The 27,633-nt window shown below is 52.5% G+C and overlaps 4 protein-coding genes across 4 annotated transcripts; 1 reads left to right on the forward strand and 3 right to left on the reverse strand.

Annotated features, from left to right (window-relative positions):
• Positions 1 to 676: 676 nt before the first annotated feature.
• Positions 677 to 4,502, reverse strand: TGME49_285200 (cleavage and polyadenylation specifity factor protein; the record flags this gene model as incomplete). The annotated part of the gene is made up of 2 exons (XM_018781941.1): positions 677 to 766; positions 1,371 to 4,502. The coding sequence occupies 2 exons, from the start codon at positions 4,500 to 4,502 to the stop codon at positions 677 to 679; spliced, it is 3,222 nt and encodes a 1,073-aa protein (XP_018637712.1).
• Positions 4,503 to 7,128: 2,626 nt separating this feature from the next.
• Positions 7,129 to 11,030, reverse strand: TGME49_285190 (zinc finger, C3HC4 type (RING finger) domain-containing protein; the record flags this gene model as incomplete). Its single annotated transcript, XM_002369136.2, has 3 exons — positions 7,129 to 9,159; positions 9,749 to 9,879; positions 10,139 to 11,030. The coding sequence occupies 3 exons, from the start codon at positions 11,028 to 11,030 to the stop codon at positions 8,134 to 8,136; spliced, it is 2,049 nt and encodes a 682-aa protein (XP_002369177.2). The 3' UTR covers positions 7,129 to 8,133.
• Positions 11,031 to 12,332: 1,302 nt separating this feature from the next.
• On the forward strand, positions 12,333 to 18,808 carry TGME49_285180 (hypothetical protein). Its single transcript, XM_002369135.1, has 8 exons — positions 12,333 to 13,050; positions 13,419 to 13,518; positions 14,244 to 14,344; positions 14,767 to 14,860; positions 15,525 to 16,048; positions 16,546 to 16,746; positions 17,277 to 17,391; positions 17,980 to 18,808. Exons 1-8 carry the CDS (start codon positions 12,961 to 12,963, stop codon positions 18,651 to 18,653), a joined length of 1,899 nt encoding a protein of 632 aa, XP_002369176.1. The 5' UTR covers positions 12,333 to 12,960; the 3' UTR covers positions 18,654 to 18,808.
• Positions 18,809 to 20,974: 2,166 nt separating this feature from the next.
• Positions 20,975 to 26,996, reverse strand: TGME49_285170 (ribosomal RNA large subunit methyltransferase I, putative; the record flags this gene model as incomplete). The annotated part of the gene is made up of 8 exons (XM_018781940.1): positions 20,975 to 21,081; positions 21,622 to 21,843; positions 22,969 to 23,157; positions 23,531 to 23,620; positions 24,043 to 24,120; positions 24,568 to 24,747; positions 24,996 to 25,604; positions 25,910 to 26,996. 8 exons carry the CDS (start codon positions 26,994 to 26,996, stop codon positions 20,975 to 20,977), a joined length of 2,562 nt encoding a protein of 853 aa, XP_018637713.1.
• Positions 26,997 to 27,633: the final 637 nt, after the last annotated feature.

The following is a 27,633-nucleotide window of genomic DNA, read 5'->3' on the forward strand; positions in this document are numbered from 1 at the left end:
TCGAACTTGAAACCCCCTTTTGCGACACAAACGCCTTGTATGCTCGGCTTTGACGGCCGTGATGGACAGCCGACTCTGCAGAGCTGCTGAACTCCGGCACACACGTGGAAGCGAAGAAAATGCGAAGCAAGTTGACACTCATAAATCGCAAATGGAGAATCCCAAGAAAGTCGAGAGGAACAAGATGTGACATAAATACCGACCCCTCGAAAGGTGGAGTCTCAGACACGGACCCCAGGTAGTTACGGGACTTTCCGGACCGAAGAAGTTCTTCCATCATGCACTCTGCATATCCCCAAAGGTACACAGTTTTCTCGCAGCCGATAGATACCTAGACGACCAAGAAGGAAGCGAAAGTCACACTCGCCGTGGGTTCGGCCGCATGCAGAAAGTTGATGTTTCATCTTTGCTTGAAAGGTCAAGTTTATCAGAGCGTCAGATCACAGAAAAAACGTTTGTCGGCGCAGCCGAGTTTGAATCATCCGAGAGAAACGTGCTTCCCTCCTGCAGGTTCATTCACAAAAACGTTAAGACAGGCCGCTCTACTGCGGTTTCACTGTGCAGAGTTTCCACGGATTCGCCAGCGAGGGAAGGGAACAGAAACCGCTCAAGTGAAAAGTGCCGAGAAACAAATGCTTGGATGCAGACCTGGAGGAAACATACGCGAAGAAGACAGCTAGGAAAGCGGAAGGGGGAGAAGCGCAGATTCGATCCTCCGCACCATTGCGTGAATCTTCTGCCGCAACTCTTGGTTTCGGCAACGGACCTAAACAGAGACAAATCAAAATACGAAATTGACTTGTGTCTCTCCTTGCTCTGGGCTCCGCTCGATGAACCGCTCTCCAACAAGACGCCTTCCGATGCACACACAACGGCTGCAGTCCTTAGCAGAAGTTCCACACACACTCTCCTCCCTGTCGCTAACAAAAGCTGGAATCCGTCCACAACATCCTTTCCAGCTGACAGAGCTCCGCAACAATATATATATATATATATATACATACATACATACATACATATACAAATGCATGTATATATGTATGTGTATATTCAAATGCATATTCATACACTTTACACAAAACTAGGTAGGCAAACCTACTCACATACGAATGCATGTGCGTAGACACGCACAGCACATGCACATTCAACATATATACATAGATAAGAAATCTGGATATACATGTATATGTGGGGACGCAACTAATCACACATATGCTCGTGCATTTGCATATTTGCACGCACGCACGCATACATGTATAAACGAATGCAAGTACGCGCGCATAACCACGGCACACATACACTGATACATGTATATATATATATATATATATAGTATCTACGAATATGTCTTGCAGGCCCTTGTGTCTTACAGTTCTGCTGGCCATATCGATTTCGACGGGAATGAGGTTGTCAGGATATGTTTCCTCGAGTTTTTTTCTGAGTTCCGTGTCGTTCTTCTCCTTTTCACTGTTCGCGTCCTTGGCATTTCCAGCAGTGCCCGAGGCGCCTCCCGAGTCTCTCACAGAGAAGCGGAGAAGCACATTGCCTTCCTCTTGCGCTCTTTGCAGTTGCAACGCGTCCGGCTTTTCTGCGTTTGCTGAGGAGCGTGCGTCGTCGATCTCTTCCTCAGACTTGACTGTGTGTCCTCCCATGTGCGCTGCAGCCTCTGTACTTTCACCCTCATCGACAGACGACGAGAGAAGAACTTGGACAGGGCCGAATTGTCGTTCCAGGTGAGAGACAAGCACATCGACGATGACGGCTTCGCTCTGCGTTTCGCGAGAAGCAAAAACCATTTCCTCAGCTGTGCTCGGCAAAGAACGCATGAGGTCGACGGCGAGGAAACTGACCGAATCAGCAATCAAATCCGCTGTCGGTCCTGCGAGCCACTCCACTACGACCTCCCCACGGTGATCCGGGTGTCTGTACACCCGAACGGCGTTGCCTACCACAAAACCGGCGTCCTCGAGCCCCGTGTGCCTTTCCTCTAACGCAAGCTCGGCGCATGCATCGGACTCCACCTCCTGCTTTTTGTACACAGTTGCATCTCCACGCAAAGAAGCACAACTCCCTGCTTCTTCTTCGTCTCTTCCTCTTTTTTCCCTGTCTGTCGTCTTCACGCATTCGCTTCCGCGGTCAAAAGTCTCGGAGCCACCACTCCCGGCATCCAGCTGTGTAGATCTCGCTGCATGAACCCGGTTCTTCTCTTTTTCTGATTCGTCCCGCACAGCGTCATCTTCCCACTTTCCTCGTCCTGCAGAAGTCCCCACCTCGTCGTCTTCGATGTCCTCAAAGATCTGCAAAAGCGCCTGACGGAGCGTCCCGAGAGGCCTTATAAAAGGAAGGCGGAGTTTCTGTCTCAGTTGAGTCACAGGAATTCGCCCGTTGGTCGTCAGGTCTTCCGGATACAGCAGAAGCGGCTGCTGCCCTTCCTGGACCACGACTACACCTTCGACTGTTTGCACAGTTTCAACTCCTTGATCAGACCCTTTTTCCACAATTTCCAGAGCCCTCCCTTCTCCGCTTTCTCCTGTAACAGCGGCTTGCCCTTGACTTCGAGAGGCGTCTGAGGAAAAGCTCGTCGTTTCCCTTTCATTTCCTTTCTTCTCTTCGCCGTCGTCTTCTTCACCGCACCTCTGTGCACTCTGGGCCTTCACGTATCCGCCCGCGCTCTCCCGGTCTGCGGTGCTCACCGCGTCGCTTCTTTCGGCGAGTCTTTGGATGTCGTCTGCGAGTTTTCCCGCTGCAACCACGCATCTAGACGGGGTGAACTGCAGACTGACTTTCTGCAAGATTTCCGGCGTGAAGACAGACAACGCGGGTCGCTCTTCCTCGAGTTTCTCCTTCAGTCTGCGCATTTCTCCGCGCTCTCCGTGAACGAGGACGACATTCGGGACCTTCAGCTTCCCAATGAACTCTTGTGTCTGCTGGTAGTCGGAGTGGGCGCTGAAGGAGATCATCTCGAAGGAGCACCTGCGCCGCAGCACGCGGTCTGGAAGTTGAATCGTCTCGGGTTCTCGCTTCAGCTCGTCTGCCAGTGTCCCCTTCACCGAGTACCCAGTCAGAATCACACCGTTCTTCGCATCCGGCGCCCAGGCCTCGAAGATCTCCCGACTGGCGCCACTCTGTAGCATGCCCGGCGCTGCCATGACGACCGCGGGGCCGTCGTGGTGGATGTACACGCGAGCGGCCTCCACGCTCTTTACGTTCTTCACGAACCGGAACGCAAACGGGTTCTCGCCCCGAAGCGCGCGGCTGCGTACCGCCTCGCCGCACATGTCCACGAAGGCGTCGAAAACGACGGCGCACTTGCTGGACAGCGGCGAGAGGAAGAGGATGGGGACGTGGCGGATTTCCGGATGCGCAGTCCAGTATTCCTCGAGGATGAGGAGAAGCTCTTGGGCGCGACCGAGCGCGAAGACCGGCAGCAGACACTTCCCACCGCGATTCACGATATCTACGACGGCTTTGAGGAACCGGCGCTCGCGGAGCTGCCGGTCATCGTGCACATGGATTCCGTAAGTGCTTTCACAGATCAGGAGTTGGACGTCGACGGGAGGCACCTCCGCAATCGGCACGTGTCTGTCGCTCTCACGACTGAAGTCGCCCGTGTACAGCATGCGGACACCGCCGATCTCAATGAGAAACATGCATGCACCGAGGACGTGGCCCGCGCCGAAGCAGGAGACCTTGATCCCACCCACCTCAACTTGCTGGTGAAAGTCGAGACACTCGACCATCCGAACCGTCGCGTCCACGTCGTCTTCATCGTACAAAAATGCCCCGCCGGCCTTCTCCGCCTGGCTGCCCGCGGCCGCCTGAGCAGCAGCAGCACCCTGGTTGTCCCGTGACCCTTGGGAGAAAGCGCTCATGCGCGCGTAGTCCAGCCAGACGAGCTTGGAAATCACTCGAGTTGGTTCTGTCATGAAGACACGGCCGCGAAATGCTGTCTTCGTCACAAGGTAAGGCAAAGCTCCGCAGTGGTCTAGGTGGAAGTGTGTGACAAGACAGACGTCCACGCTGGTCATGTCCACCGCGTCAAAAATCGGCAACGCCCCCAACCCGCTGTAGGCGGGGTGGACCCCGCAGTCAAACATCACGGTGAGGCCCTTGTACCGAGCGATGACGCACGAGCGACCTACCTCGCAGCCGGCGCCGAGCGGCGTGATCTCGACCCAGTCCTCGCCGAGGAACAGCCGCCGCCGCTTAGAAGACGCGTCGATGTGTACGGTGGCTGGAGAGCCGGACACTCCGGCAGACAATGGAGAGGTAGTGAGAGGCAAAAGCGGAGGAAGGTTTGCCGGATCTGGAAGTCCAGAAGAAAGGACACAGGTTCGCAGCGAAGAAGCAGACGACGCCGAAGAGGCACAGGAGGCGGAAGAGGCATGGTGGCTGGGTTTCGGGCACGTTGGAGGGTCTGTGCTTTTCTGGGGCTCTTCAGGGGTAGAATTTTGAGGATTGGCGCTGGGAACGCCCTCGAAAGGTGGTGGGGAAGACTCCATGTTGATCCGCGTCCGTTTCGAGTTTACTGGAAAATGGCCGTTCCTGGTGACCCGATCGGTCACCTGAGAAACCGTCGCTGACGGCACGGTGGCCTTGAGAAGTGAAACTACCGAAACAAAGTTCCTACCATAGTCAGCAGTAGCTGAGGTGACAGATTTCTCTCGGGGGTCGGTGTGGCCGACAAACGGGCAGTGCCGAGAGTCGTGTTTTTGGACGGTGGAGCACGTAACAGCGGGAATCGACGCCAGTGAAAACGGAGAGAAACAACAACGGCAAAGAATCAGGTGGGAAAGTTACCTCGGACAGGACGAAGGGGGTCGAGAAATTAAGAGTGAAACAGCTCGGGGAAACAACCGTTGCTGAAGTTGACCACTACGGCTGAACGCCGTGTGCTGAGGTGTACAAACACCGCAGTCGAGAAGAACCGCCAGGGATGGAAAGGCCGTTTTTCTCCTGCTGAGTGTCGAAATGAGCATTCTAGTCTTCCAGCCGCTCAGTCAAGAGTATAACTTCAGAACCTCGATTCGCCTGATTTCCCTCGGCTATCAGAGAGACCACAGGCAATTCTGCGTTCCGGCCGGTTTGTGTCTGCAGAGGAAAGGGGGCTCCACGAAGAGGGCGGCCTCCCCGCGTATTGCCAAACAAAAATGGAAGGAAGAAACGGCATATGTCTCCTTTCGATGTTGGCTGCACATTCCTTTCCCCTGCGGCAGAGATGCAGGTTTCTCGCGAATGCATGCGCACATGCAACGCGGCAAAAATGTGATCGCGAGACAGCATCGCACTGGCGACAACCAATAACGTGAGTCAATCCAGGGAAGACAGGAGGAGCTCTCAAACGAACACCCCAAGAAATCAAACTGTTCACTTTGCTGCGGCGATTAGCGTGCGACAGGAAGAAATGGTCGCCGTATAACGTCGAACGCCGTTCCCTTTCTCCCAGAAATGCAGCGTTCGACAAAGACAAGAGCGTGACGGACAGAGCCTCCTGAGATCCGAGGTAAAAACTCACCCAGGGATACGTCTGTCGACCTTCCGGTTTCCACCGAAGTTCGCGTGCTCACCAGACCACGATAGTTGTCCCTAGAGGAGGACTGGCCCGCTTGGTTAGAAGTCCCCAGAAACGATTTTACCGCTAATGAGGAAAACGATTCTTCGAGTTGCCCTTTGCCAGTAGCTGGTGGATATCGAAGGTGCTAATCCAAAGCAATGCGTCAATCTCTCGCACCACCACCGCAATATGCCGCGTATTGCGTCGGTGGTTCGGGTTAGAGTGGGCTGCTTCGAAGTTTGTTATGCAGTTCATTCAGTTGCGCAGACAGGCGAGCTCGTTTCTGTGCCTAGACAGAACAGCTCTACAGCTGCGCCCCTCTACAAATGTGATGTCTAAATAAGCGGCGGGGAATCAGGTTCCAATTCAGCAGCCTCCTGGGGGTCGTGTATGCAAAAACGGGGGAAAACTACTGATTGAATGTCATATTTATGTGAGGGGAACTCGAAAATCTCCTAGACAGGTGGAATACCAGGAAGATAACGGAAATTTCATGGGGTAAAACGCTGCTTGTGACCTTGCAAGTGATTCTCCAAGAGCTTCGAATCACAGCCAGACGCGTCATTAAGCATGTCGTTGCCCGCCTCTTTTGCCCGCTGAAAATTCGCTAGAAAGTGGGTTTCGAAAGACGCGGTAACCTTTACATGGGAGTTTGCATCTTCTTCCATCGACGTGTCTCACGAACATCCCGTGGAGGGTGTAGAAACACCAGAAACAGCTGATCCGCAGAATTGTGCGTGCTGGTTGGCACAGAGCTCGCAGAGAGTGCCGATTGATATTGTAAAACCGGGAAGCTGGTCAAAGACGAACCTCACAAGAGAGAGGTTGGTTTTTTTCGGACAACTCTGCGGAAGTAACTTCACAAAATATGAGCTGCGCGCGACGCAGAGGGCCTCGCATCGTCAACGGCAGCCTGCTGTTCGCCGCCATTGGAGCAGTGGCATTGTAACGAGATTTTGTTCAGCCTGGGAATGTGAAACAGGCGTTCGTCGCCTGGTGAAATCCGACGGAATCCTTGCGCCGAGGAAAAAGCTTCGCAGACAAGATTTGCCAGGGAAAACGCGTGGAAAAGTGCTACGCATGCGCGCGAAGACACGCCCTAGATATCGTGGTCAGCCGATCTCTTGCATCTACTTAAAAACTGCCTCAAAGGAACTTGTGTTTTCCAAACAGTAGACACTTATCCATTCTTCCTCGGTGGTGAGCAGCACCTTCGTGTCTTTACACAAATCCCAGGGACATCTAGTGTCTCTGTTTTACTGCACCTTCCTTTAGGGTTGCAGACGCGCCATGGTGTAAGGAAAGTTACAAGTTAGCATGCTTTGGCACTTTCAGTGCAGGCGAAGCAAGCATGGGGGCCTTTCATTCGCTCCGACGGAACATGGGAGGCCTATCACTATAGATCGTGTCAGATCCTATCCGAAACAAGGTACCCTTTAATAGCTTTTAAATTAAACATGTGTGTCCAGAGTCAGGGACATCCACACGCGTGGTTCAAGAGGTCCAGGTTACCTGAACCGCGGCGAACGGTAATTGGAAAAGTTCCGGTCAAGAATATTCAAGACAAGGCTACGCACACTGAAAGAGCCTGAGGGAAGGACAAAAAGAATCCGTAAATAGGACTGATATCTCAGTCTACCGAGTAACAAACACGGAAAACAGAAACGCCACATGTCTCGACCCGGACAGAAATGAAGACGTTCTTGTAAAACAGCATCGTCCACTTCCACTTCTACACACTTGCAGCGCTGCCTCGTTTCGTTCTCCCCGTTTCTCCCCACGTTCTCTCAAATCACAGGCGCCCCACAAACGTCACTAGCTGAGCAACGGGACACGCACTCACGCAGCTGTCTGAATCTTCTTTTCTTGGTGCATTGCATTCGGAAGCAGCTAGCAGAACGCAGGTGCCCACGACGCCGAACACCCTTGGGAAAGAACTTCACCAAACCAAACAAGAATTCGTTACTCCTCTTTAAAGTTTCCTGCAGCTCTCCCAGATAAGCCACTCAAAATCGAGACCACGTACACATACCTATCCCCGGGACTGGATCACGCATTTCTCTTCTTATTATCGGTGCCCGCATGTGAGCAGGCGGGACACGTCTACATTTCACCGCATAGAAAAGACAAATCAACAAGTTGCTTCAACAGCTTGTCCATGCTCCTACCGCCCGCCTTCAACCCCAACAGGAATTGCTTTCAATTCCTATCATCTACATCCTCCTTCTCTCTATTCCCCCCAGGACTTCACTTTTACAGTTTGCCGCCGACCACTCAGTTCCTGAGTCCCGTGCTGGACGCACGAGAGAAGCGCGAAATCAGACAGGCATTGCAGTTATATTCCTAATCGTGTTTCCCGCTTACCCCTGGGTTCATCCACCCTCTTTTACATGCACCCGCAACCACAAAATCTCGCAAACCTCTCACTCGATGAACATCCTTCTGCATCATCCCCCCCTGTCTTACGCCTTCAAAGTCCAGCGACGTTTCTGAAATGTTCCCCGTTTTTTGCACACACCCAACAGCCACCACAACAACAGGACCGCCACAGGGACCGGCGGAGAAAACTTTTCACCGCTTCACTGCTGTCGACAGCCGTCTTCCCGACCGTCGAAGCCGCGCCGGGTGTCTCGGCTCTCGTCCTGGCTCCTGGTCTGGGACCCCGGAGGCCCCCCTGCCATGCCTGTGAAGATCTGCTGCATCATTTCCTGGATTTGTTGCTGCGTTGTTTCTGGATCGTCAAACCCAACAGATGCCTCGAAAACATGTCCGACGCCGGGACCGCTCTGAGGAACTGAAGCCCCGAAGGTGGCGCCGGCGCCTGGCCCAGCAGATTCAGCATGGAAGAACTGCGGAGGGAACTGAGCTGTGTGAATCATGCCAGGAACGAAGCCGATGCCGCCTCCGACTCCGAAGAAGGGCGGCGATGAAGAGAAGGCAAACTGTCGAGGACCAGACGACGAAGGCTGCGAAGTCGCAGAGAAACTAAACGCTTGAAACGGCTCCGACTGAGAGTTCGAAGCCGTCGACTGGGAGAACGGCAACCCTCCAGAATCGGCAGCAGATACAGGCGACGAAGAGGAACGAGCGGAAGAAGAAGCCGATGGGCCACTAGCCACCCACGAATAGGCTGTCGAACGTGGTGGAACAGAATCTGATGAAGAAGAGGAAGGAAATGAAGAAGAGGAAGAAGATGCAGATGAAGAAGACGAGCGATGAGATGGAGAAAAGGAAGATGATGCAGATGAAGACGAAAAAGAACCTGCAGTTTCGTTCGCAGAAGCCGATGGGGATGGCCGTCGTTCACTTTGTCCAGACATGTTCGACGTTTGATCGCGTTCCGCGTCACGGTCCCTTTCTCCCTCAGTCGCCTCTTGACCACTTTGAGAAAAAGTCGACGTGGCGTGTGGTTCCGCTTCACTTGCAGCTTCGCACTCCCCTCCCTGACCCGCGAGCCCTTGCGCAGACGGAGAAGACGAATTCGACGCGGCAGCTGCGACAGACGTGAGGGTACTTCGAACACGATTCCGAAGTTCCGCTCGTCGTTGGTTGTACGCAGCGTCGTCAGTTGGTAGCTCAAACCGGCACACTGGACATGAGTTGTGCTGAAATACAACGCGAGACACAAAACAACGAAACTCGCGAGGAAACACAGAAGGCGACGAAGTGAGTCAAGTAGACGAGAACGAATTGCTACGAAATTCAACGGCCGCCACTCCAGCGAGGAACGTGCAAGCAGCTAGACAGTGGGGACTGGTTAGCTGCGTGAAATACTTTTTTCGGAAAAGGTCTCCATCGCGCGCTTCGCATCGAAAAAGACTACGCGTGACCTGACCACGGTTCAGGTTAGACGTCTGCACGTCAAAACCCCAGTACACTTTCATGTTTTACGAGACAACTAGACATAAAGAATCTGTAGACGGGATAGCAGGTGGGGGCGTTCTAATTGTGGCTTCTCTAGCCCTTTCCAGGATAGAATTATATATAACTCATACTTTGGCAAATGACAAGAACTGAATCGGAGATAACTAGAGCCACAATATATAGGAATATAACCATTTAACTTCATTCACCAGTTAATAGTTCAACTTCGCTGAAATTTACAGTGGTATTAAACTCGAGCTTCCGCAAAACATACAAACGTAATATGAACACCCTTCACAGTGACGGGTGTGTTCCGGTTTTCCCTCTCACCTGCTCGAGCCACGGAATGATGCATTGACGGTGGAAGACATGCGAGCACTGTGAGGCGTCTTCCGTCAACCGGTGTACGATATCTTCGCGGCGGTAATCTTCTTGGCAGATTGCACAGGGTCCCGCTTCTCCTGAAAAGCAACGCGAACTGACAAAAGCAACATAAAAACCACGACGAGAGAGAGAGACTTTCACTGACGTTGTCGAAGAACACACTGAGGAACCCGGAAACGCGGATGCGAATCATACCAAAGTTCCGTGTCGGAATGAATTAGTGTTACGCGATGTATCTGTGTCTAGTCGGCCGCAGAATGTTCGGCGCTGACTGAGGCTCTTGTTTGCCGGTGGGGTGACCAGAGAAAACGGCGCGGCACCCGAGTTCTGGCTCACTTGCTTGCTCCTCGGTTAGAGTTTCTTCTCTGAGGCTGCGAATGACAGACGCGGCCGCAGGCGGCGATCCGTATCGGTTGACATCGTTTTGCATGATCATCGTGAGAATCTGGTCCATCGCATCTTCGCCGACACCGAGTCCCGCCGCTGCCCCGCCAGAAAGCGCCTGGTTCAGAGCTTGCATGACGAGGTTTCCAATCTGAATGAACGGGGCTTGACCGGCATTCTGCGCCGGTCCGTCGGCGCCTTGAGCGCCGTGTCCAAGCGGCCTCTGCCCGATTGACGTCCCGAAGACAGAGCGCATCATTCGCCGCGCCTCTTCTTGTTGTCGCTGTTGCTCCGAGCCGAAGACGACGCGCGGACAGAGCGGGTCTCCTTGCGAGGCGCGCCTGGGAGACCTGCCTTCTGCTCCATGTTCTTCAAAGTCTGCGTCGCCGTAGAAAAAAAGGCCGGTGTCCTCGGACTGCAGTCCCGCCAAACCGCCCATCAGTTGAGCCATGAGCTCTCCCACGGGAACGCCAAACGCATTCTCGACCACAGCTGCCGGGTCAGAAGTCGCAGACCCAGGTGCTCCCGTCGGAATTCCTGATGCAGTAGGTGGGACAGACGAACTTGGAGCGGTCGCCGTCTCCGGCAAACGTTCAACGAAACCGATCGCGCCGCAGCCTCCACACACGAGATCGCCGGACGCGGAATCAACTGTGGCCGGTCCCCTGACATCGCATGCGTAGCAGTGACCCCGCAGGAGAGACCCACTGGCCGCCGCACTGCTCTGAGAGTTTGCATGGGAAGAAGCTGGCGCTCCTAACGGGCGCGACGCCAAATTCGACGAACCACCTGCGTCGCCAGGCCCATGCGGCCGCGCACCCCCGGTGCTGTTGTTGTTCCCCATTTCCTTGTCGGGAATGACGAAGAGAGGAGCCAGACAGGCCGCGAACTGGCTGCACTCCTGCAGACGCCGCCGGACCAGAACCCAGATGTAGTTCCTGAAACGTCAGAGCGGAACTCGGTAAGCCGAGAAAGGTCTGCTACTGTAGTGCGGAGAAAACTCGCGCTAGGTAATCCTGGCACATGTCCGGATACTCCTTTCCGCTAACGCCAACCATAATATACCTTGGTCCTGGTAAACGAAGAAATGAAACTGCGGAAGACGCTGACAGTCCGCAGTTGGTTTCGAAGAGCTCCACGCCGCTGCAGTGTATGCTCAGTCGGTTTTGGCCAGTAGGTCAACAAACTTGTCCCGTGTGTTGTGGTGTTGCCACTAAGGCGCTGCTCGCGAATCTCAACTCTTGCTGCGGACCAGAGGGTTCTGCGCTCTGCGACAGAAACAGACGTAACGCAGCATCGCGTAAGGGTTGATAGCCAATGGTAAGCGCAGAAATAGGAGAAAAAATCGGAAAACAGCGACAGCGACGCTGACTGCAGTGGCTCAAGGTCGACCTGGGGGACCCACGCCCAAGGGTCAGCTGGGAAGCTGGCTCTGCCTTTTTGATTCGCCTCTCGTCCTCTTCTCGTGCTGGAAAAACGCGCTACCTTCTTTCTCTTAAAGCACACAAAGTGACGGGTGGGTGGTCGAAAGATGCTCTTTTTTCGACGCAGACCAAATGTGGCCGGTCCGCGTGTCGCGAATGGCACGACGACGGAGGGTTTCTTCCTGAACAAAGAAAATGCGGTGTCCTAGAAGCATTGAAGGAGACGGGGACAAAAAAAAACAGAATAGTTGAAGTTGCAAGGCGTGAACATGCAGTGCTGTTTTTTCCAGTGTGTCCTGGTACAAGAATAGAGGTAAATGCACCACATGCCTGCATGTAGGACTGCACATCCCCGCTGTTGGAACCCCCCATCAGATGACACTGCCTTACAGTGGCAAACTGCTCAGGCAGGAACTTTTTTCGCATTCTTTTCGCAAAGAAGTGCTTAACCCAGCGAGCTGGTTCACGTGGCTTCTCTGCTCACTTAGCCACTGCGGCAGTGAGGCACAAAGAAATCATTCCGTGGCGCCGACTCCGATGGTAGGGTCCTTTCCTTTTAGTGATTGGGTTGTGGCCGCCAGGCTCCTGGACAAGAGTGCAGTTTACAGACACTGTGCAAATAGCTGTCTCTCGCGATCAAGCTCGAGAGAAGTGGAGGCGGTATGAGGTCTTTTCTCGACTCTTTTTGTCAGCTTCCTTCTTCCCTCACTAGACGCTCTTTCGCGAGCGCTATTTACACGGAGGCACGGTCTTACCTCCTCGTTTTGCGTGTTCTCTCTCGGTCGGTTCTCATCCCGATCGGTCAGCAGCTGCGTGTTGGCCGTCAAACCGCTTCGCAGTCCGGCAGTCGCGGACTTGACACGTTTGGCGTTTCGTGTCCGTTTTCTAAAACGGAAGTTTCATCTCTATCAAGACATGACAAATCCTGGTCGCCTGTTCTGTGACCTGTTGTATTTCCGTGTTTTTTTTTCGTGAGGCAAGCGTGTGGCCTCCACGTTTGTCTCTCACGAGTCGATGCCTGCATGCGAGTTCCTCTTTCAAGTGTCCACACTTCTTCGAGTTTTCCTCGGATGTTTCCCGTGTTTTCTAAACTTCTCCGCTTGTTGCATCCCATGAGACACTGAGCTCAGACATCTGCGCCGCAATTTGCTGCTCTCTTGAGGTGCGCGTCCGGTCTGACTGCTTGAGTCGTTCCTTTTCTAGTGGACGGTGCCTGTCGGTAGATTACCCGTTTTTCTCCGGTGCCTATCCCATGATATTCAGGTATTTGCTTTACCAGAATAGGCTCTAGGTGCCGGAAATTTCCTTTCAATCTTGCCTTCGTTTTCCGGTGAAATTCAAGAGTGCAACATGGTGTGCCTCAGGCACTGGTGGCTCTGGCTCTCGGTGGTGACATTTGGGGCGGGGAGCGTGAACAGAGTGAAGGCCTGGCACGACGAGGTAAGCATGTCACTCTTTTCTGTACCGTTTTTGACTCTGAGACGTTACTAGTCGTTTCAGTTGTTTCCAACACCACCGCCTCACTTGCAGCTTAGCCAACGGCACATTCCCTCCATCCTTGCCGCTTCCTGTCTACCCCCGTGCTGTTTCCACCAGCTTCTCCTAAGTACTTTGGCTTCTCCATACCAGAGGCGAGGCTCCCGATCTGTTTGTGCCTTTGACTGCGTCTGAACCACGGTTGTGTGAAATCTAGTTCCCCGCTCCATAACCAACCCTAGAGAGCATTCAGTTGCGTTTCTGCTTTGCACTCAACGGCGCTCTCTTCGTTCTTGATTTTTTTTGTCTCCTCTCACCTTTGTTTGCCGCAGGGGCATATGCTCGTGGCGGCAGTGGCAAAGGAGTATTTGAAACCTGAGACGGTGGAGAAAATTGAATACATTCTCTCCGAGTGGAGCCCCCAGTACCCCAGTGAGTCTGCAGGCGCTGTTGCATGCGTCGTCTCGGGCGCGCCTGTTTTTATTGATAGTTGAATGTGGCGGTCCAAGCTGCAACGTTGGGACCTCTTGACTGAGTAAATTCTCTCGCCACATTTTATTTGAAGGCCGAAAAAACTCCCTTGTTTCAATGTACGTCACTACGAGAGGTTGGAGGCTCGAACAGCCAATAATTTCGAGTTCAGGTCTTCTAGGTCTTCCGTGGTGGCTGTTTCTGGCAGCGCATGCAGACACCTCTGACATGGGAGCAGAAGTGTGTGCAGGCCTGGTCGGGTCTTTTGTTGTACTTCGCACCTCATTTGTTCTTTGTGACAAATCGCTGGCACCTCCGTGCCGCGTCCCTCATTCTGTGCTCAGCTATTTCTGTGCCACCATAATGCTGGGCAACCTTATTCCGTGCGAATTCAGAAGCTTGACTTCTCGTCAGTGTCCATGCCCACAAAACCCGTTCTTAGTCTCCTTTCTAAGCATATATACAAGTCAATATATGTATATATATTGTTCTTGAGGGGATATGGCCTTCTGCTCCCTTTTTTGTGAGACAAAATCGTTCTACATGTGTAACTCGTGTACACCGTACATGCATGTTGTAAGACGTTGTGTTCTGGGTTCATCGCTGGCGATCGACCTTGTGTACGCGGGTGCAAGATGACGTTTCGAAAGGTTCCTTTCCTGCGATTGGACTTTTCTTTTTCACAGCGACCTCGACTCTGGAAACTGCGGCGGTGTGGCTGGACCACGTCGCTTGCTCGATGCCGGGGCGGTACTGCAGAGGCTTTCTCGGCTTGGATGACATACGAGTAAGCCTCTCTTTTTTCAATTTCCCTCGACACATGGCTTCCTCTAACCTGAAACAGACCCTGCAGTCACTGCCTGTAGATACATGCAATCAAATATACATTCACATATATCTACATATTTATATACATTAATGTAGAGTGTCTCTCAGTAACGAGCTGAGTGGTTGTGCGGTAACTTAATGAGTGCATTTCTAATGGAGGTGCACGAATATATATATATATATATATATATATATATATATATTTGCGCACATATATGTAGGTATTTGTTCAAATGTGTGTGGGTGTTAGTTGATGCATGAATGCGAATGTTCTGTGTTGGAATGTGCATCTGGTTATAACCGAACGTTTGTGAACTGTGCGACAGGAGAGAGTGCGCCGTGATTGGGTTGTGTATGAGATTGACTTGTGTTCTCTTTCAGATTTTCAAACCGTGGCACTACACGAGCAACGTTTTCAACCCTCAGAACCTGACGCTCGAGCCGCTCTACGAAGTGCAACCGTACCCGCAAACAGGTGTGTTCTTATTTTAGAAAAGACAAAGAAAACCATAGCACGCGTCGTCATTTATTCTTCGCAACGCATGGAGCCGTGCCGCGGGCCAAGCAAGCATGAGTATTCATGTTCTACGCGTTTAATTGCATGCACAGAGAGCCGTCTTAGATTTATGAAATCTGCATCGTGCTTTTTTGTGACTAACTTGCTGCGAGGTTTCGCGGTGAGTTGTTGGTTTGGGGTCTGTCGAGAACGTGCGTTTTCTCAACAGGAAATGGATCATACACCCACGAAGAAGTTTCTCTTTCTTTGTTCTGACCCCCCTTTTTCTCCTCTCTTCTGCATTTGTTCTTTCGCATGTCTCTTCTTTCAGCCATGGCTTCTCTACAATTCACGTGTCTCTAGTAATTGTGGAGTCTCATTCGCCTTTCTGTCGTGCGTATACTCTGATTATCCTTTGTTTCGATTACGCCTTTATTCTGTGTCATGTTTCTGCTACGCCTATGTTATCACTCGCCTTCCTTTCTGTTATGTCGTTATTCGCATTTGTCTCCCTTGCTTCGTGTGTCCGTTCTTCTTCGTTATTTCTGTTCCGCCTGTATTTTCGTTCGTCGTCCTTCTGGTTGTCGCTGTTCTCCATCGTTATGTTTGGATATTAGTCTCACTCATCGTCTGGATCTTTCAGGAAGCTCCTGGATTTTGCTCAAGAGCTATGAGTCTCTGAGGAACTGCACGGGCGACTCCCGCGCGTCTCAGAAAGGGAAGAAAAAAGACACTGCAACGCAAGAAGGAAGAGAAGAGGAGGCGGTGCCGGGGCTGTCCCCCGATTTTCTACCGGCGTCCCTGTCCTCGTCTTTCTTTCCGCTTTTACGAGTGTCGAGCGAGAAGCTTGCTGCTTTTCTCCCGTGGATATTGACCCCGAGTTCCCAAGATTCTGGAAACGACTTCCCTGTCTCAGGGGCTTCCAGTTCCTTCTCTTCCCCGAGTTCTCGGAATTCTGAATCGAACCTCTCAGACCTCGTGGACCCACATGGGGAGAGCGCGAAAAAAGCGACAATTCATCCTGAAACTTCTGTCGTTTGCAGTCGTCTCTCTCTCAATCTGCACCTGCGTTTGCTTCTCCACATCTACGGCGACGCTCACCAGCCCTTGCATGCAACAGAAACTTACTCCAAGGCCTTCCCCAACGGCGACTTTGGAGGAAACAATGTACGTTCGAACGGAGACGACGTTTAGATAGGCGTCTCATACCCTGCAGCTCCTGTTGCCAGGTTCACGGGTGTGTGTGTCCAGGTAGCTCTTCACGCGTGTGTATTTAAAGAGAAAGGCTCGTAGCTTATGAATGGAATCTGGGAGTCACAATGTCTCTGTTTGAGTCTGGGGGCCAGGTGTGCTCTCTCTATGTGGTGGATATGTTTTGCTGTTCTCGATCTTTCGGGGGAACTGTTGACGACCACGCTCATCGAAGAAGCCCGTGCCGCTGTGGAGCTTCGGCAGGCTCAGACAGGCTGCTGGAATGCATATTGGCCTGGTGCACGCACGAAAGCGAGGGTATTTCGATCCGTTGGACTTGGCGGGCGCCGCCGTCTGCGGCTTCTCCGTCGTGTGGCTGTTCCACACAGTCTGGCAGATTTTAATAGCATAAGCAGCATCGAGGAAGCGACCCACCAATTTATGGCCACTGTGCCGTTGTTCCTTCTTTGCAGATTTCGATTGTGCTTCCCAGGTCTGAAAAAATGCTGGAAAACTATCCATCGACTCCGGAGGAGTTCCCGGAAGTCGGCGCAGAGGCACACAGAGGAAGCGGCGTGCCTCATCGACAGTCGTTGCACAGTCAGTGGGATGGCGCATTTGGTCAGTACAACTCCCTTTTCTACGAAGTTGATTTAGACGAGCTGAAGAAGGAGGTAAGCCCGACTCCGCAAGGGTTTCGAATTGCCCAAGTCAGCACAAGCTTTTCATCGACTGTTTCGCGAGCTGAACACACATTCAAACGCCGCTCGCGAGGAACCAAGCGCGCTCTACGGGTTGTCGCCTTTCATGCATTCCCCAAGTTGTCCTCTTTCTGCTGTTCTTCGGATTCTCCCCTTCGGGAGGCGCTCTGAATCGCAGAGGGTGGCGGTAGAAACCATGCTTGCGTTTACAGGTTTCAACGTTGCATGATTTCACACAGCGTTGCCTCACTGAGTAAGATCGTCTGTGCCCGCCGATCTGAAACCCTGACGTATCTTTGCGTTTGGAAGTCGATTTTGGGACTGGCGAAACACCCTGTTCTGGAGTCGCGTGGCGGATCCAGCCGGGGGTGGTGTAGCCTCGAAGCCTCTGGAATATCATGGCCGTGCGTGGGCGTACGGAAAACGGCTAGAGTTACGCATGCAGGAAGGCGGTCGACTGACGGTCTTGGTGAGTGCTTCTGTGTGTTTTCTGGTCGTTCCAGGCTCAGCGATTGGTTCGCCTCTACCCCGTCGACGAGCATGCCAAACGAACTTTTGCAGATTTCCACGGCATCAGCATCGAAAGCTCGATGCTTGCGAGAAGCCACGTCTTCTCAGGTGCGTAGGAAGGCGGGGAAAACTGTTTTTTTCCGCTGCGGTCCGTGTACACTTATGTGTGTGCGTGCATCTGTTGACCCAGGTGCTACACAGGTGCTCGGCGAACAGGAACCCGGTCCGCGTATTCCGTACAGATGATCATTAGCAAGGACTGCCAAAGCGAACATGAGATTTGTATAGCTTGTAAAGTGGCTTTTCAAATCTCCTCTGGATACCACTGTAATTCATATGCGCTCATATTCATGTGTGCCTGTGTGCACGCCTTGCCTTGTGAATGAGGTTCCACGGATGCATGCACAACAAATCCATGCATGCATCCATATATGTACGTATGGAGTCTTATTCCCTCTGTGTGTCGTGTACGCGTCGGAATGTCCGCCACCAAGCCGAGTTTTCCAAGATGCCTTTGCCGGGCTGTTTTGTCTCTGCCTGCGGCGACGCGGTAATAATGAACAGCTCGATTCCTTCACAGATTGTCTGCTCTATCGCGGCCAGATGTTTCCTTGCCTTTCGCTTCCCACGAGTCTGCGTCGTCCGCACCTCGCCTGCCAAGTGTTTCTTGCCTTCACCGTTTTCTTCTCTTCCCAGAATTTGAATGGTCTACGTTCTCGGCGTCGTCTTTGCCCTATCACCCGAGTGTGGAGTACATCGAGAAGAGCAAGAAGGTTTGTGAAAAGCAGATTGCACTGGCAGGGGCGAGACTAGCATTGCTACTGGAAAGCTTGAGTGCTTCGCTGCCTTCTCCGCCGCCAGTGTTTCACCCGCAAGCTTCTCACAGCTCTTTGTCGTCGTCGATTCTCGATGGCGACGGCAAGGTCGAGTTGCGTTCTGCATGCACGGCCTCGGAAGACTCACTTTGCTTCTCTGTGAAAAAACATAACGAGGCGCCGCTGCTGCTCTTCGCGGGGCCGAGCATGTGCCTGGAGTCGGCAGGCATGGCTCTTGTTTACTCTCGGCCTCTCGCAGTTCTTTTCCTGTGTTCATGCGCCGCACTCCTCGCGTTAGGTCTCCTGCTTTTCTGGACCTGCCGGCAGCTTCGGTTCTACAAGGCCGCTGTGTCGCTAACCACGACGGCGGGTGTCCAGCGCCCAGAAACCGAGTCCACGGGTCTGCATGCGCCAGCCACGAACTATTTCCGCTTCTTCACTCCAGCTACCCTGACTCGCGGGTCCGCCATCGCTTCTCAGTGCACCTCTGTGAACTCTGAGGTCGCCATGGCTACCCGCCTTTTGGAAAATCGAGAGACGATGCAGCGAGGCTGAGGAACTTTGGACTTCATTTTGTCTTGGGAACGGACCAAGAGAGAAGGGAAGGAGACAGTTGAGAGAGCGCGTGGTTCTTTGAGGCCATACTAACTGCGCGGAACTGTTTTAAAGACAAGGGAGAAGGGAGTTTGTTTCGTACGAAAAGGAGAAGGAACTGTGTTTTGAAGAAAAAGGAGAGGAGAAGTGTGCCTCGATAACAAGGAATGTTTCGTCGAGCTGGGGCAGAGACAGTTTGAGGAGGTTCGAGGTGGGGGGAGGGTTTCTGTTGTTGGGGTTTGAGAGAGAGGTTTTGAAAGAGCAAGTAAAGAAATAAGACACACAGAAAAAGAGTGGAGGAGTAGGACATGAAGTAAAGAAATAAGACACACAGAAAAAGAGTGGAGGAGTAGGACATGAGCGAGAGATTAAAGTTGAGTTAGACGGGTATCTGAGTTTTTAGGGCACCTTTCTGTGATGCAGATGGGGCGACACATTCAAGGAAAAGGCGATAAGGTGACCCCAAAAAAGTAATTGCCTTCGAGCTTCTGCCAGTGGCGTGAACTCCCGTGGCAAATGAACAAGACGCTGAGGGAGGCAGCGGGGTTTCTCGTGCAACACAGTATATGTGGTGTTCATTTGTGGGGGCGCACATTGAGTTGGAGAAATGCCGCAACTGAAACAGTTTCCACGTTTGTTTCCTGCGGGAATAGAACTTTACTGGACAGGCGGGATGGGCCACTGCCGGGGCATGAAGTCGATGCGGCGTGGTCGTGCCGCTCTGTGATTGTAACAAAGAAAAGGGGATTTTAAAACTGGTTGAGCGATGCTCCAGGCCGCGCTTCTGGCAATGCTGGACCGAAACCGGCAACTTAATAGAAACCAGGGACATTTCGGCAAATCCGTATCGTAGGCCTTTCTGTGGTCAATATGGGCTTGTTTCCGGGTTTGGCCGAAGGAAGTCGAGAGACTGGCCGTATGTGAGGGGTTCTGGGAGGAATGCCGCCAGCTGGTTGCGTGAGCGCAAGGGCGTTTTCGATGCAGATTTACACTCCATGCTCACTTTGGGGAATCCGAGGCCTCGCGGCTTTCTGTCAGCATAACCACAAGTTTGTTATGCCACTTTGTCTCGCCGCGAAACCCCGAGGAGGGAACGAAACCTGCGTGCTTGAGAAGAGCGCGTGTCCTCTTTTTCAGTCTTTTCCATCGTGACTGTCTGGGGGATCGATGAAACACTTTTCTCTCTCACCCGGAAAGGCAATGCTCTTCGGTGCAAACATGGAGTGTCGTTTTCATTCAGAAGTCCACAGTCGCACCTTTAGCTAACCTCGAGGCGGTGAGCACACTTGTATTTTTATTAAGGGGGGAGAGGCCGCCCAAAGTCTTTTTGCTTTGACGGGCTGACGCAACTCCGCGCGCACACACGACGATGCAGTGCCGAACCTCTGTCGTTCAGGAATTTTCTCTCAAGGTGGTTTCGCCCATTGTCGTTTCCCCGCAAGATTCCAGGTCTCTACACCAGAGGGAAAGATACTTGGCGGGGTATGTAGAGGGGAGGTGCTGGTGGTGACTGGCAAATGCCTGTCGACAACTTGGGCGCCCGCGCATGGACTCTGCGAGCTGCAAGTAGACGAGGGAGATGAAAAGCTGTTTCTCTGGGGTTGGCTGTTTGTGGTAAGCACCGTGGCGAGTTTGTTTTTACATCGCAACGGAGTCAAGTTTTTCCCTGGCCCACGCTGTCTGTCGTGTGTCTATCTCCTTTGAAACTTTCACTCTTTCGAACGAGCAAAAGTGTTTCTGTGGAAACCCAGTGGTATCTCCTAGCATCAGTGGACCAGTTGAAGGCGTGTGTAGAAGTATGAATAGTGCCAGACAAGTGGTGAGGGAGATCCTTGGTGTGAGGGCCCTCAATTTCAGTTGACTTTTCTGTCGTGGGATGAGTGCACGCAAGACTACTCCATTGACTTTCTATCGTTTTGGCCTTTTGTCTTCGTGACCAAGGACTAGAGTTTCGCGGTCGTTCATACGACTCAAAGAATCTACTGGTGCCGGGGGCGGGTCGCACAAAGCGCCCGCGTACCAGATTGGATGACACAGGTCACCCTTTCCAGAATGGAGACCTGCCGCGGGTAGTCAAAAGCCTTTCGATTTAACCAGAAAAAGGATTTTACTCTTTCACATGCAGAAGTGGAGGTTCTACCTGCCTCGAAGGTAGCCAGAGAATAGGCCCTGGGACGCGCCATATATTTACTTCCAGTCAGTCCCACGGGCGCCTCCCACACATATCTCTGCAAACGAAATTCTTTTGGCTGTTAACTCCGAACGTTTAAGCCTCCACTTTTCTACCGGCCAGAGAGCTCCAAAACTGCCCACTGCAGCTCAGGAGATCGTGGCAGCCTCACGTCCACAGGGAAGTCGAACCCCTCTCCGCCTTCCGCGCACAATGTCGCTGAAAACATCGACACAGGAGATCGACTGTTTGTTTCTGAGTAAGAGACGTAAAGAGGCAATTTCGATCAAGACGTTTTATGAGGACAAGGAGCCAACGCAGAAAAATGGAAAGACAAAAGGCCACCGAATGTAAGCACCCAATTTCTGAAGGGTTCAGGCGGCGCCGTGTTTAAGGGACTTGCATGTTTGCTTCTGCAACGAAGACACGCGCTTATGAAAGTGGACGACTTCTTTTGAACATTGACGTACTTACTAGATCACTTGATACCAACAAACGTCGCTTTAGCAGAGGCCTACTTGACGCACACTTGTCTTTCAGGACCTCAAAAGCTGTAGGGTTCCGCACCACGCACGAATTGAACACAGGTTTCGCTTATTCTGTCGCGTTTGCCAGACACCAGAAAGAGAGAGGTTCTTTCACAATTTCAACAGCAGGTGATTCCCCCCACTTTCCGTCAGGTTTTCACAAGGTGCACACCACAAGTATACTGGCTTTTTTGGTCACCCGTGTGCCTTCTGTAGACCGGCGGCGACCTACCAGAACATCCAGCGCTCGCGCATGCGGCAGAAACATCCGCGAGGAACGTCCCATGAGAGTAATGTCGGCTGCTATTTGTTATCGCGAGAAAGCCGCCCGGGGCTGTGAGACGGGCAGCAGCTTCGACTAGCCGTTGAAAAGAGATCCGGGCTCCAGGCACGTCGCTTTTGCGCGGTGCAAGATTTGGAGGGTCGAGAATGACAACGTCAAAGTAGCAGGGATCTGAAGAACAGTGGAAAGAAGAATCAAGTTCCGCCAAAGTGGGCAAGTGCCACCGTCACTTCCAAAAGAAGATACTAGCCTGTAGCCTCAGGATCTCGAACAATCACACGAGTACTTAATGAGACGTACTTGTCACCTGTGGCCGTCAGGCTTGCTGCAGGTTGTACCATATTTGAAAGGATAGGTATCTGCGTGCAACTCCGCGAACGGGTAGTCTGTAGTTCTTCTCCTGTTTTCTTAGAGACGAGCGACGCGCTTAATCACGGGTCATGCACCACGATCGCATACGCATACAGATGCTTATGCGTTGGCATAATCCTGGAGCCGGTCCTCTACATGCCAGTTGAGCAAAGTCTTTGCCATACAGAGAAGGCGGACTCCACCCCAGTAGTGACGTCAAAGTGGTGCTCCGATGGGAATGCGCTCTCCTAGGAGAAGGCATGACGAACCACTTCCACTCAATCAGGGCACCTGCGTCGCGTATGTCTTGTGTCTAGCCACGTAACAAGCTGTAGCGTTTGAAACAAAACGTGTCTTCAGTCTGGAGCTGGCGGTAAACATAAAGCCAAGATCGTTGCCTCCCAAAATTAATGTGTTGTGCCCTGCTTGCAAGTACCCCCTGTGATACAAGCACCTGTCGATGGGACAGAGAATATGCAGTAGAGGAGCCACAGTGCGGCCATGTGCCTTCTTCCAGAAATGCGGTGTATCACTGCCGCAAGCGCTCCTCAAAACGGCAACGCTTCACGACAGCTTTTTTCACGAACCAACACACGCGTCACTCCACCAGCATTCTACGCGACACTTTGCACGTAACACTCGAACATCTTGACCCGATGTACATGGGCTGGATCGTGCGTAGCTTTGTTTTGCTGGTGCCCCAACACACGGTCTCATTCTAGGAGTGTGGCCATAATTGTCAGGTTGTCACCTCAAAGTTAAAGCGAACGATGAATACACTAGACAGACAGACATCCCTGTGTCACCTGCACTGCTCGACGCGGTGCTCCGGCATAGCAGTGGTGCGTTTATTGTAATTCACAACAAATATTCGTTTAGATGAATCGGCATGATCCAATCGTATGTTCGACCTGGTTTCTGTGTTCGGCGTGTCCCGTGTCGTACCTCTATCGTTATCAAGATGGTCCGCGTAATTTTTTATCCACTTGTCCACGTCCTCTTGGTGAATTTCGAGCTTGTCGCCGATTCCATTAAGCTGCATGCTCTGGAGAGCCAACTGTGCTGACCGTTCGTTGCTCTCCACAACGACACACCGCTCCGCTTTTCCCAGGTGCATGCAAGTGATGCCACACGCTGCAGTCCATTTACAGACAAAGAAGACCTTTAGGTTACGAGATACAACAAATTATTTTAGGAAAGCTGCACATCACCCCACTGGGCTCCACTAAGCCGAATTGCAGTTTGTCAGAACTTAAGTAAGCATCAACTACTTAAACGGTTTATCCTTCCTCGATTTTACATCATGTGCCGAAGTCCTGGCCAGAGCGCAACTGTGCCTCCTCTAAGCAGCAAAGCACAGCAGACATGCGGGAAACAAATCGTAGCGGTGAATATGAACCTCGCACGCGCGCCACACAGCAAACTGGCAGCTTCGAGAGCGAACGCCCAAGTCTGCAGAAGTCAAAAATCCAAAACGCACAACTCTTTCACCGCAGGCAAGACGCACCTGCAGAGTGACCAAAGAGGTCGAGAACCTGCTTGCCTCTGCTGAGCAACGCAACTTGTCTGCGGAAGTCTCTGCGGTCAAAGCGCCAGCCTAAATTCAACAGACGCATTTCATCGAGAAAAATCACCAAGGAACGCTGACAGTGGAAGCAGTCCTTATGTTATGCCCAAGTCAAATTTTGGAGGGAACTAGACGAACCATTTGACGCTCCTGGAGCGGGTACACACACAGCAACCAGCCGAGCTTGAGCGTCACTGTAGCCGCAGGCTTTGCGTGTTTTTCAGCAGAACGCGCCAGTCACCAATCTTGACTTTTTATTTTATCTACAGAAACGCAGCTGACGAAGGCAGCGAATGTGTGTAAAGCAGCATTGTCGTGAACAGAAGACGTTCCTTAGAGTACGACGCTCTGATCGTGGCAGGCACTATCAGCACACAACAAGGCGTCCACCTTTGGGTTCCGTGTCTCTTGAAATTTACACGCCCTGCACTGAAGATTCTCCACAGACTTGCCTGTCTCCAGTTGCTGCCTTAAATCTACGGCAAATACGCAGCCATTTTCTGTGAGCACCACCTCGCGTGGGATATCACCTGGTTAGAGGAAAACAGGGACGAAAACAGCCTCGGTGACCAGACCTGCGCTGCTCTGAGAACGACCCGAAACACTTTTTCCTCAACCCAGCATTAAGAATTGTGGAAACATGTCCACAAGAACTTGGTTCCTAGTCACAGACACCAGAGTCTCATGCTGTCAGTGATACGGCGAAACAGTGTGCAGAGAGAGACTGGCTGCAGCTCTCGATATCCGTTCCTTGTCACCGCACCACTGTGTCTCCTAGGCAGTCCCCGCACACCCACGGAGTCTCAAGCCGAGCTCTCGACCTCTGTGAAGCCACTGCGTCGCTTTGAAGCAGCTGAATCCACCATAAAGTGTGTTTTTTACCTTTTCAGAAGCTTCAGGGTTTAGGTTGAAGGCGCGCCTCGCCTCCACATATGAACATCACCACATTTCACTAAGCGGGACTGGCGAGGTCTTACCTGCAGCGACTTCCGGCTCGGAGATCCACGCCGGAGAGGATGCGCCACTAGCGCCGAACTTGGTGGGAGAATCGGGGAATTCGAGAGCACGGTCTGGCTTGTCTCTGCGAACGAGGATGCCTCGAAGGTCGAGTAGACCGCGTAGGGCTGAGGTTACCAGCGGCATGAGAGAGTCCATTCCTGGGTACAGCAGCATCGAGCTTTGAATGAGCACCAGGTCCAAGCGAACGGGGTACTTTTACTGTTCCTTGCGGCTTAATTCAGCCATGTCGCGAATTGCGCCCTTTTCCGACCTTGACATGCCTAGCGCCTGACTCTGGAGTCTCTAGAATCTAACGGGTGTCGGGAGTCTCAGGCAACCTGCGAAAGAAGCGAACCCTCGTTTTCCACTGGATGCACTTTTTGGCAAGACAGTCCACAGGACTCACCGCGGGTGAGGGATTGGATGCATGCGTATTTGCCGTAAAGGTCTACAACGAGGCCGGGCAGCCCGTCTCCTTCTCCATTCACCAGGCGGAAAAAATTGTCCCCGGACTCTGCCGCCTCCGCGCGGTTGTCGCACAGGCTCTGATGAGTGGTCGCAGTGTCGCGGTTCTTGGCTTTGCGCATGTTCCAGGAAAAAGACCGAGAGAAAGCAAGTCTACTCTCGAGAGCCGTTCGAAACCTCCTGCGAAAGAAGCTATCGTCTATGGCTTCGCCCGCATCCTCAGAGAGGACGCGCGCCGCAATCAGTGCGTGACGGTTGTAGTAAGCGACTCCGTAGGAAATGCCTCTTTCATCTTGGACGCGGACCAGGGTGCTCTCTGGTCTCTTCTCGCTCGGGCGCGCTTCGTCTCCCATCCCATCTGGTGATGAAGGCGGCAACACACCGTGACGCGTCGGGCCTCGTCTGCTAGACATCTCCAGAGAAGCGTGAAGAGAACAGGAAGCCACCTGGTTGCTGAAAATCCAAGGGCCGCCTGGAAGACTTCCTGCGTCCGCTTTCCCGGTTCCTGAAGAAGTCTTTAGAACCAAAATGCCGCGAGGTGTGAGGACATCTGTAATGGCACATAACAGCGAATATATCGAGTCTGATGCAACAAAAAGTAAAAACCCTTTGTGCTTGAGCCTCTTCAGTCAACGGCCTGGACTCGCTTCGTTTCATAGGGAAGCTTGGTGTCACATGAGCATTTTCCCTGTTTCGAGTTGGACACGAAAAACGTGGGAACGTATTCGGCACCAAGCCTCAGCATCGACTTCATGTCAAAAACGCACCAGAACGGAAACCACAAAAGGATCTCTCACGAAGAGTACTATGTCCGTGGGCTGGCATTTCAGCGGCTACCTTTACTCGACCCCTTACCTCTGCATATGGTTGCCTCTCCAACCAAGTCCGTCTCCTCTGAGGCGGACGACGCTCTCAGAGCCGGAGAAGGTCGAGAAGACGAAGACATCCAGAGCCGCGAGACGGAAGAGTTCCCCTGGCTTCCCACCAGAATTCGTGGCCACTGGGAAGATGTCGATGTGAAAGACACCAAGGAAAAAAGGTTGCGGAATTTCCGGGTAGAATCAGAGCGTTCTGTCGTGTGCAGGTTCCCCTTCACACATGGCGGATCGTGAGACGGAAACGCAAGACTTCGGCACGTGAGCGAGCGTGCAGCCTCAGGGGATCGTTTCGCCTCTGTGATGCGGTCTCGGCTCTCCGTCGCCTCCTCGCTACTCGCCAAGGTCGCTGATCTCAGGACACGATTCGCGTTTGAAGAATGTTCACAACAAACTGGATCTGCTGGTAAGAATGGAGGGAACCGTCGATTGCGGGGAGCAGTAGAACGGTCTCTGAGGCTGCCTTGCTTGGTAGCTAAGCACATTGTCCTGAGTGGCGGCAAAGCCTCACAGCGCCTTGGCAGCCCTGTCACCGAGCAGAGGCCTTCCTTATTGGTGAACAGAAATGGAAATAGAGGCGATCGAGCGCAGCGAAGCGGGGAGGCCAACGTGAGCGCGATTGAAACGCGGGGGCAGACACCCCACCCGCGGCAACGGGAAAACGGACCTCGCCCAGATATACGGTAGGAGATAGTATCGGGCGGGGTGGAAAGGAATTCACGAAGACAAACTGGAGACACCCGCAAACGAGGTGGGGAGACATCTGTGTCTGTCTCAGTGGAGACAGCAGGAAGCTGGCCGGCACCCTGCGGTCGACTCTGGAGGGGTCTACAAATCGCCACAGAAAGTGAGAAGCACTGTCTGCGCGAAACGGCCTTATGCTGCGAATAGAAAGTCACAGGCTCAGCGGGCGTGTGGCCTTGGTTCAGAACGTCGTGAGACATTTCGCTCCGTATTCGACGGCAGCAGTAGCGAATTTTCTGCAGTGAGCGCAAGTGTTGAGACAGAAGAGCAGTTCCTACCGCTGGCTCGAGCAAGCATTTGATTCCCTGCCGGACAGGCAGCATGGCGGCGAACAGGGCACGGCAAAAGTTGTGGGCGCCTCTTTTTAACGGAAAAAAACCTGCAAAGCCCTTGGCGTTTGGGCAGAAAGCCGTTCTCAGATGTCCTTCATATGAAATGCATCCGAGGAACTATAATCTATACATACATATATGTAATCATGTACACGTAAATATCTGCATGCAGTTTGACGGATGTATCAGTACACACTTTACATGTGAGCGCGGGAAGAGCATGCTTGGATTTTGGAGATGGAAAAGAAAAGCAAGGAGGCGCGAAACCAGTCAGATGGGCGCGCAGAGTCGACTGTAGATCTCAGGGGAAACAGGAAAACTGAGCATCTTGGGAACCTGAGCATCGCTCTTGTGTCTGGAGTATCTTTCCAAAGATTCGTGACGCTATTGCCGTTCAGCAACATCGACAGTAGAGAGGGTGTGAGTTGAAAAAGAAGACGGAATGCGAAAACACGACAAGATAACTCTAGAGCATACTCATTTCTGAAGGGAGGATCGCGCAGTGAACTGAGCAGTAAGGTATGCGGATGAAGGGTCTTACGGGATACCGAAAAGTTTCTCGTAAAAAACGGAGCCGCAAAAATCCTTCACATTTCAGGAACATTGAAGACCAAATACAACCCGCCAC

The sequence above is a fragment of the Toxoplasma gondii genome, chromosome V (genome assembly GCF_000006565.2).
Source record: "Toxoplasma gondii ME49 chromosome V, whole genome shotgun sequence".
In the NCBI taxonomy this organism is placed as follows: Eukaryota; Apicomplexa; class Conoidasida; order Eucoccidiorida; family Sarcocystidae; genus Toxoplasma; species Toxoplasma gondii.

What these genes read in the sequence shown, in the direction of transcription:
- TGME49_285180 (XM_002369135.1), top strand. Translation starts at nt 12,961, where the DNA reads ATGGTGTGCCTCAGGCACTGGTGGCTCTGGCTCTCGGTGGTGACATTT. An exon ending in TGAAGGCCTGGCACGACGAG is followed by an intron (nt 13,051 to 13,418) that starts GTAAGCATGTCA and finishes TGTTTGCCGCAG; the next exon opens with GGGCATATGCTCGTGGCGGC. An exon ending in GTGGAGCCCCCAGTACCCCA is followed by an intron (nt 13,519 to 14,243) that starts GTGAGTCTGCAG and finishes TCTTTTTCACAG; the next exon opens with CGACCTCGACTCTGGAAACT.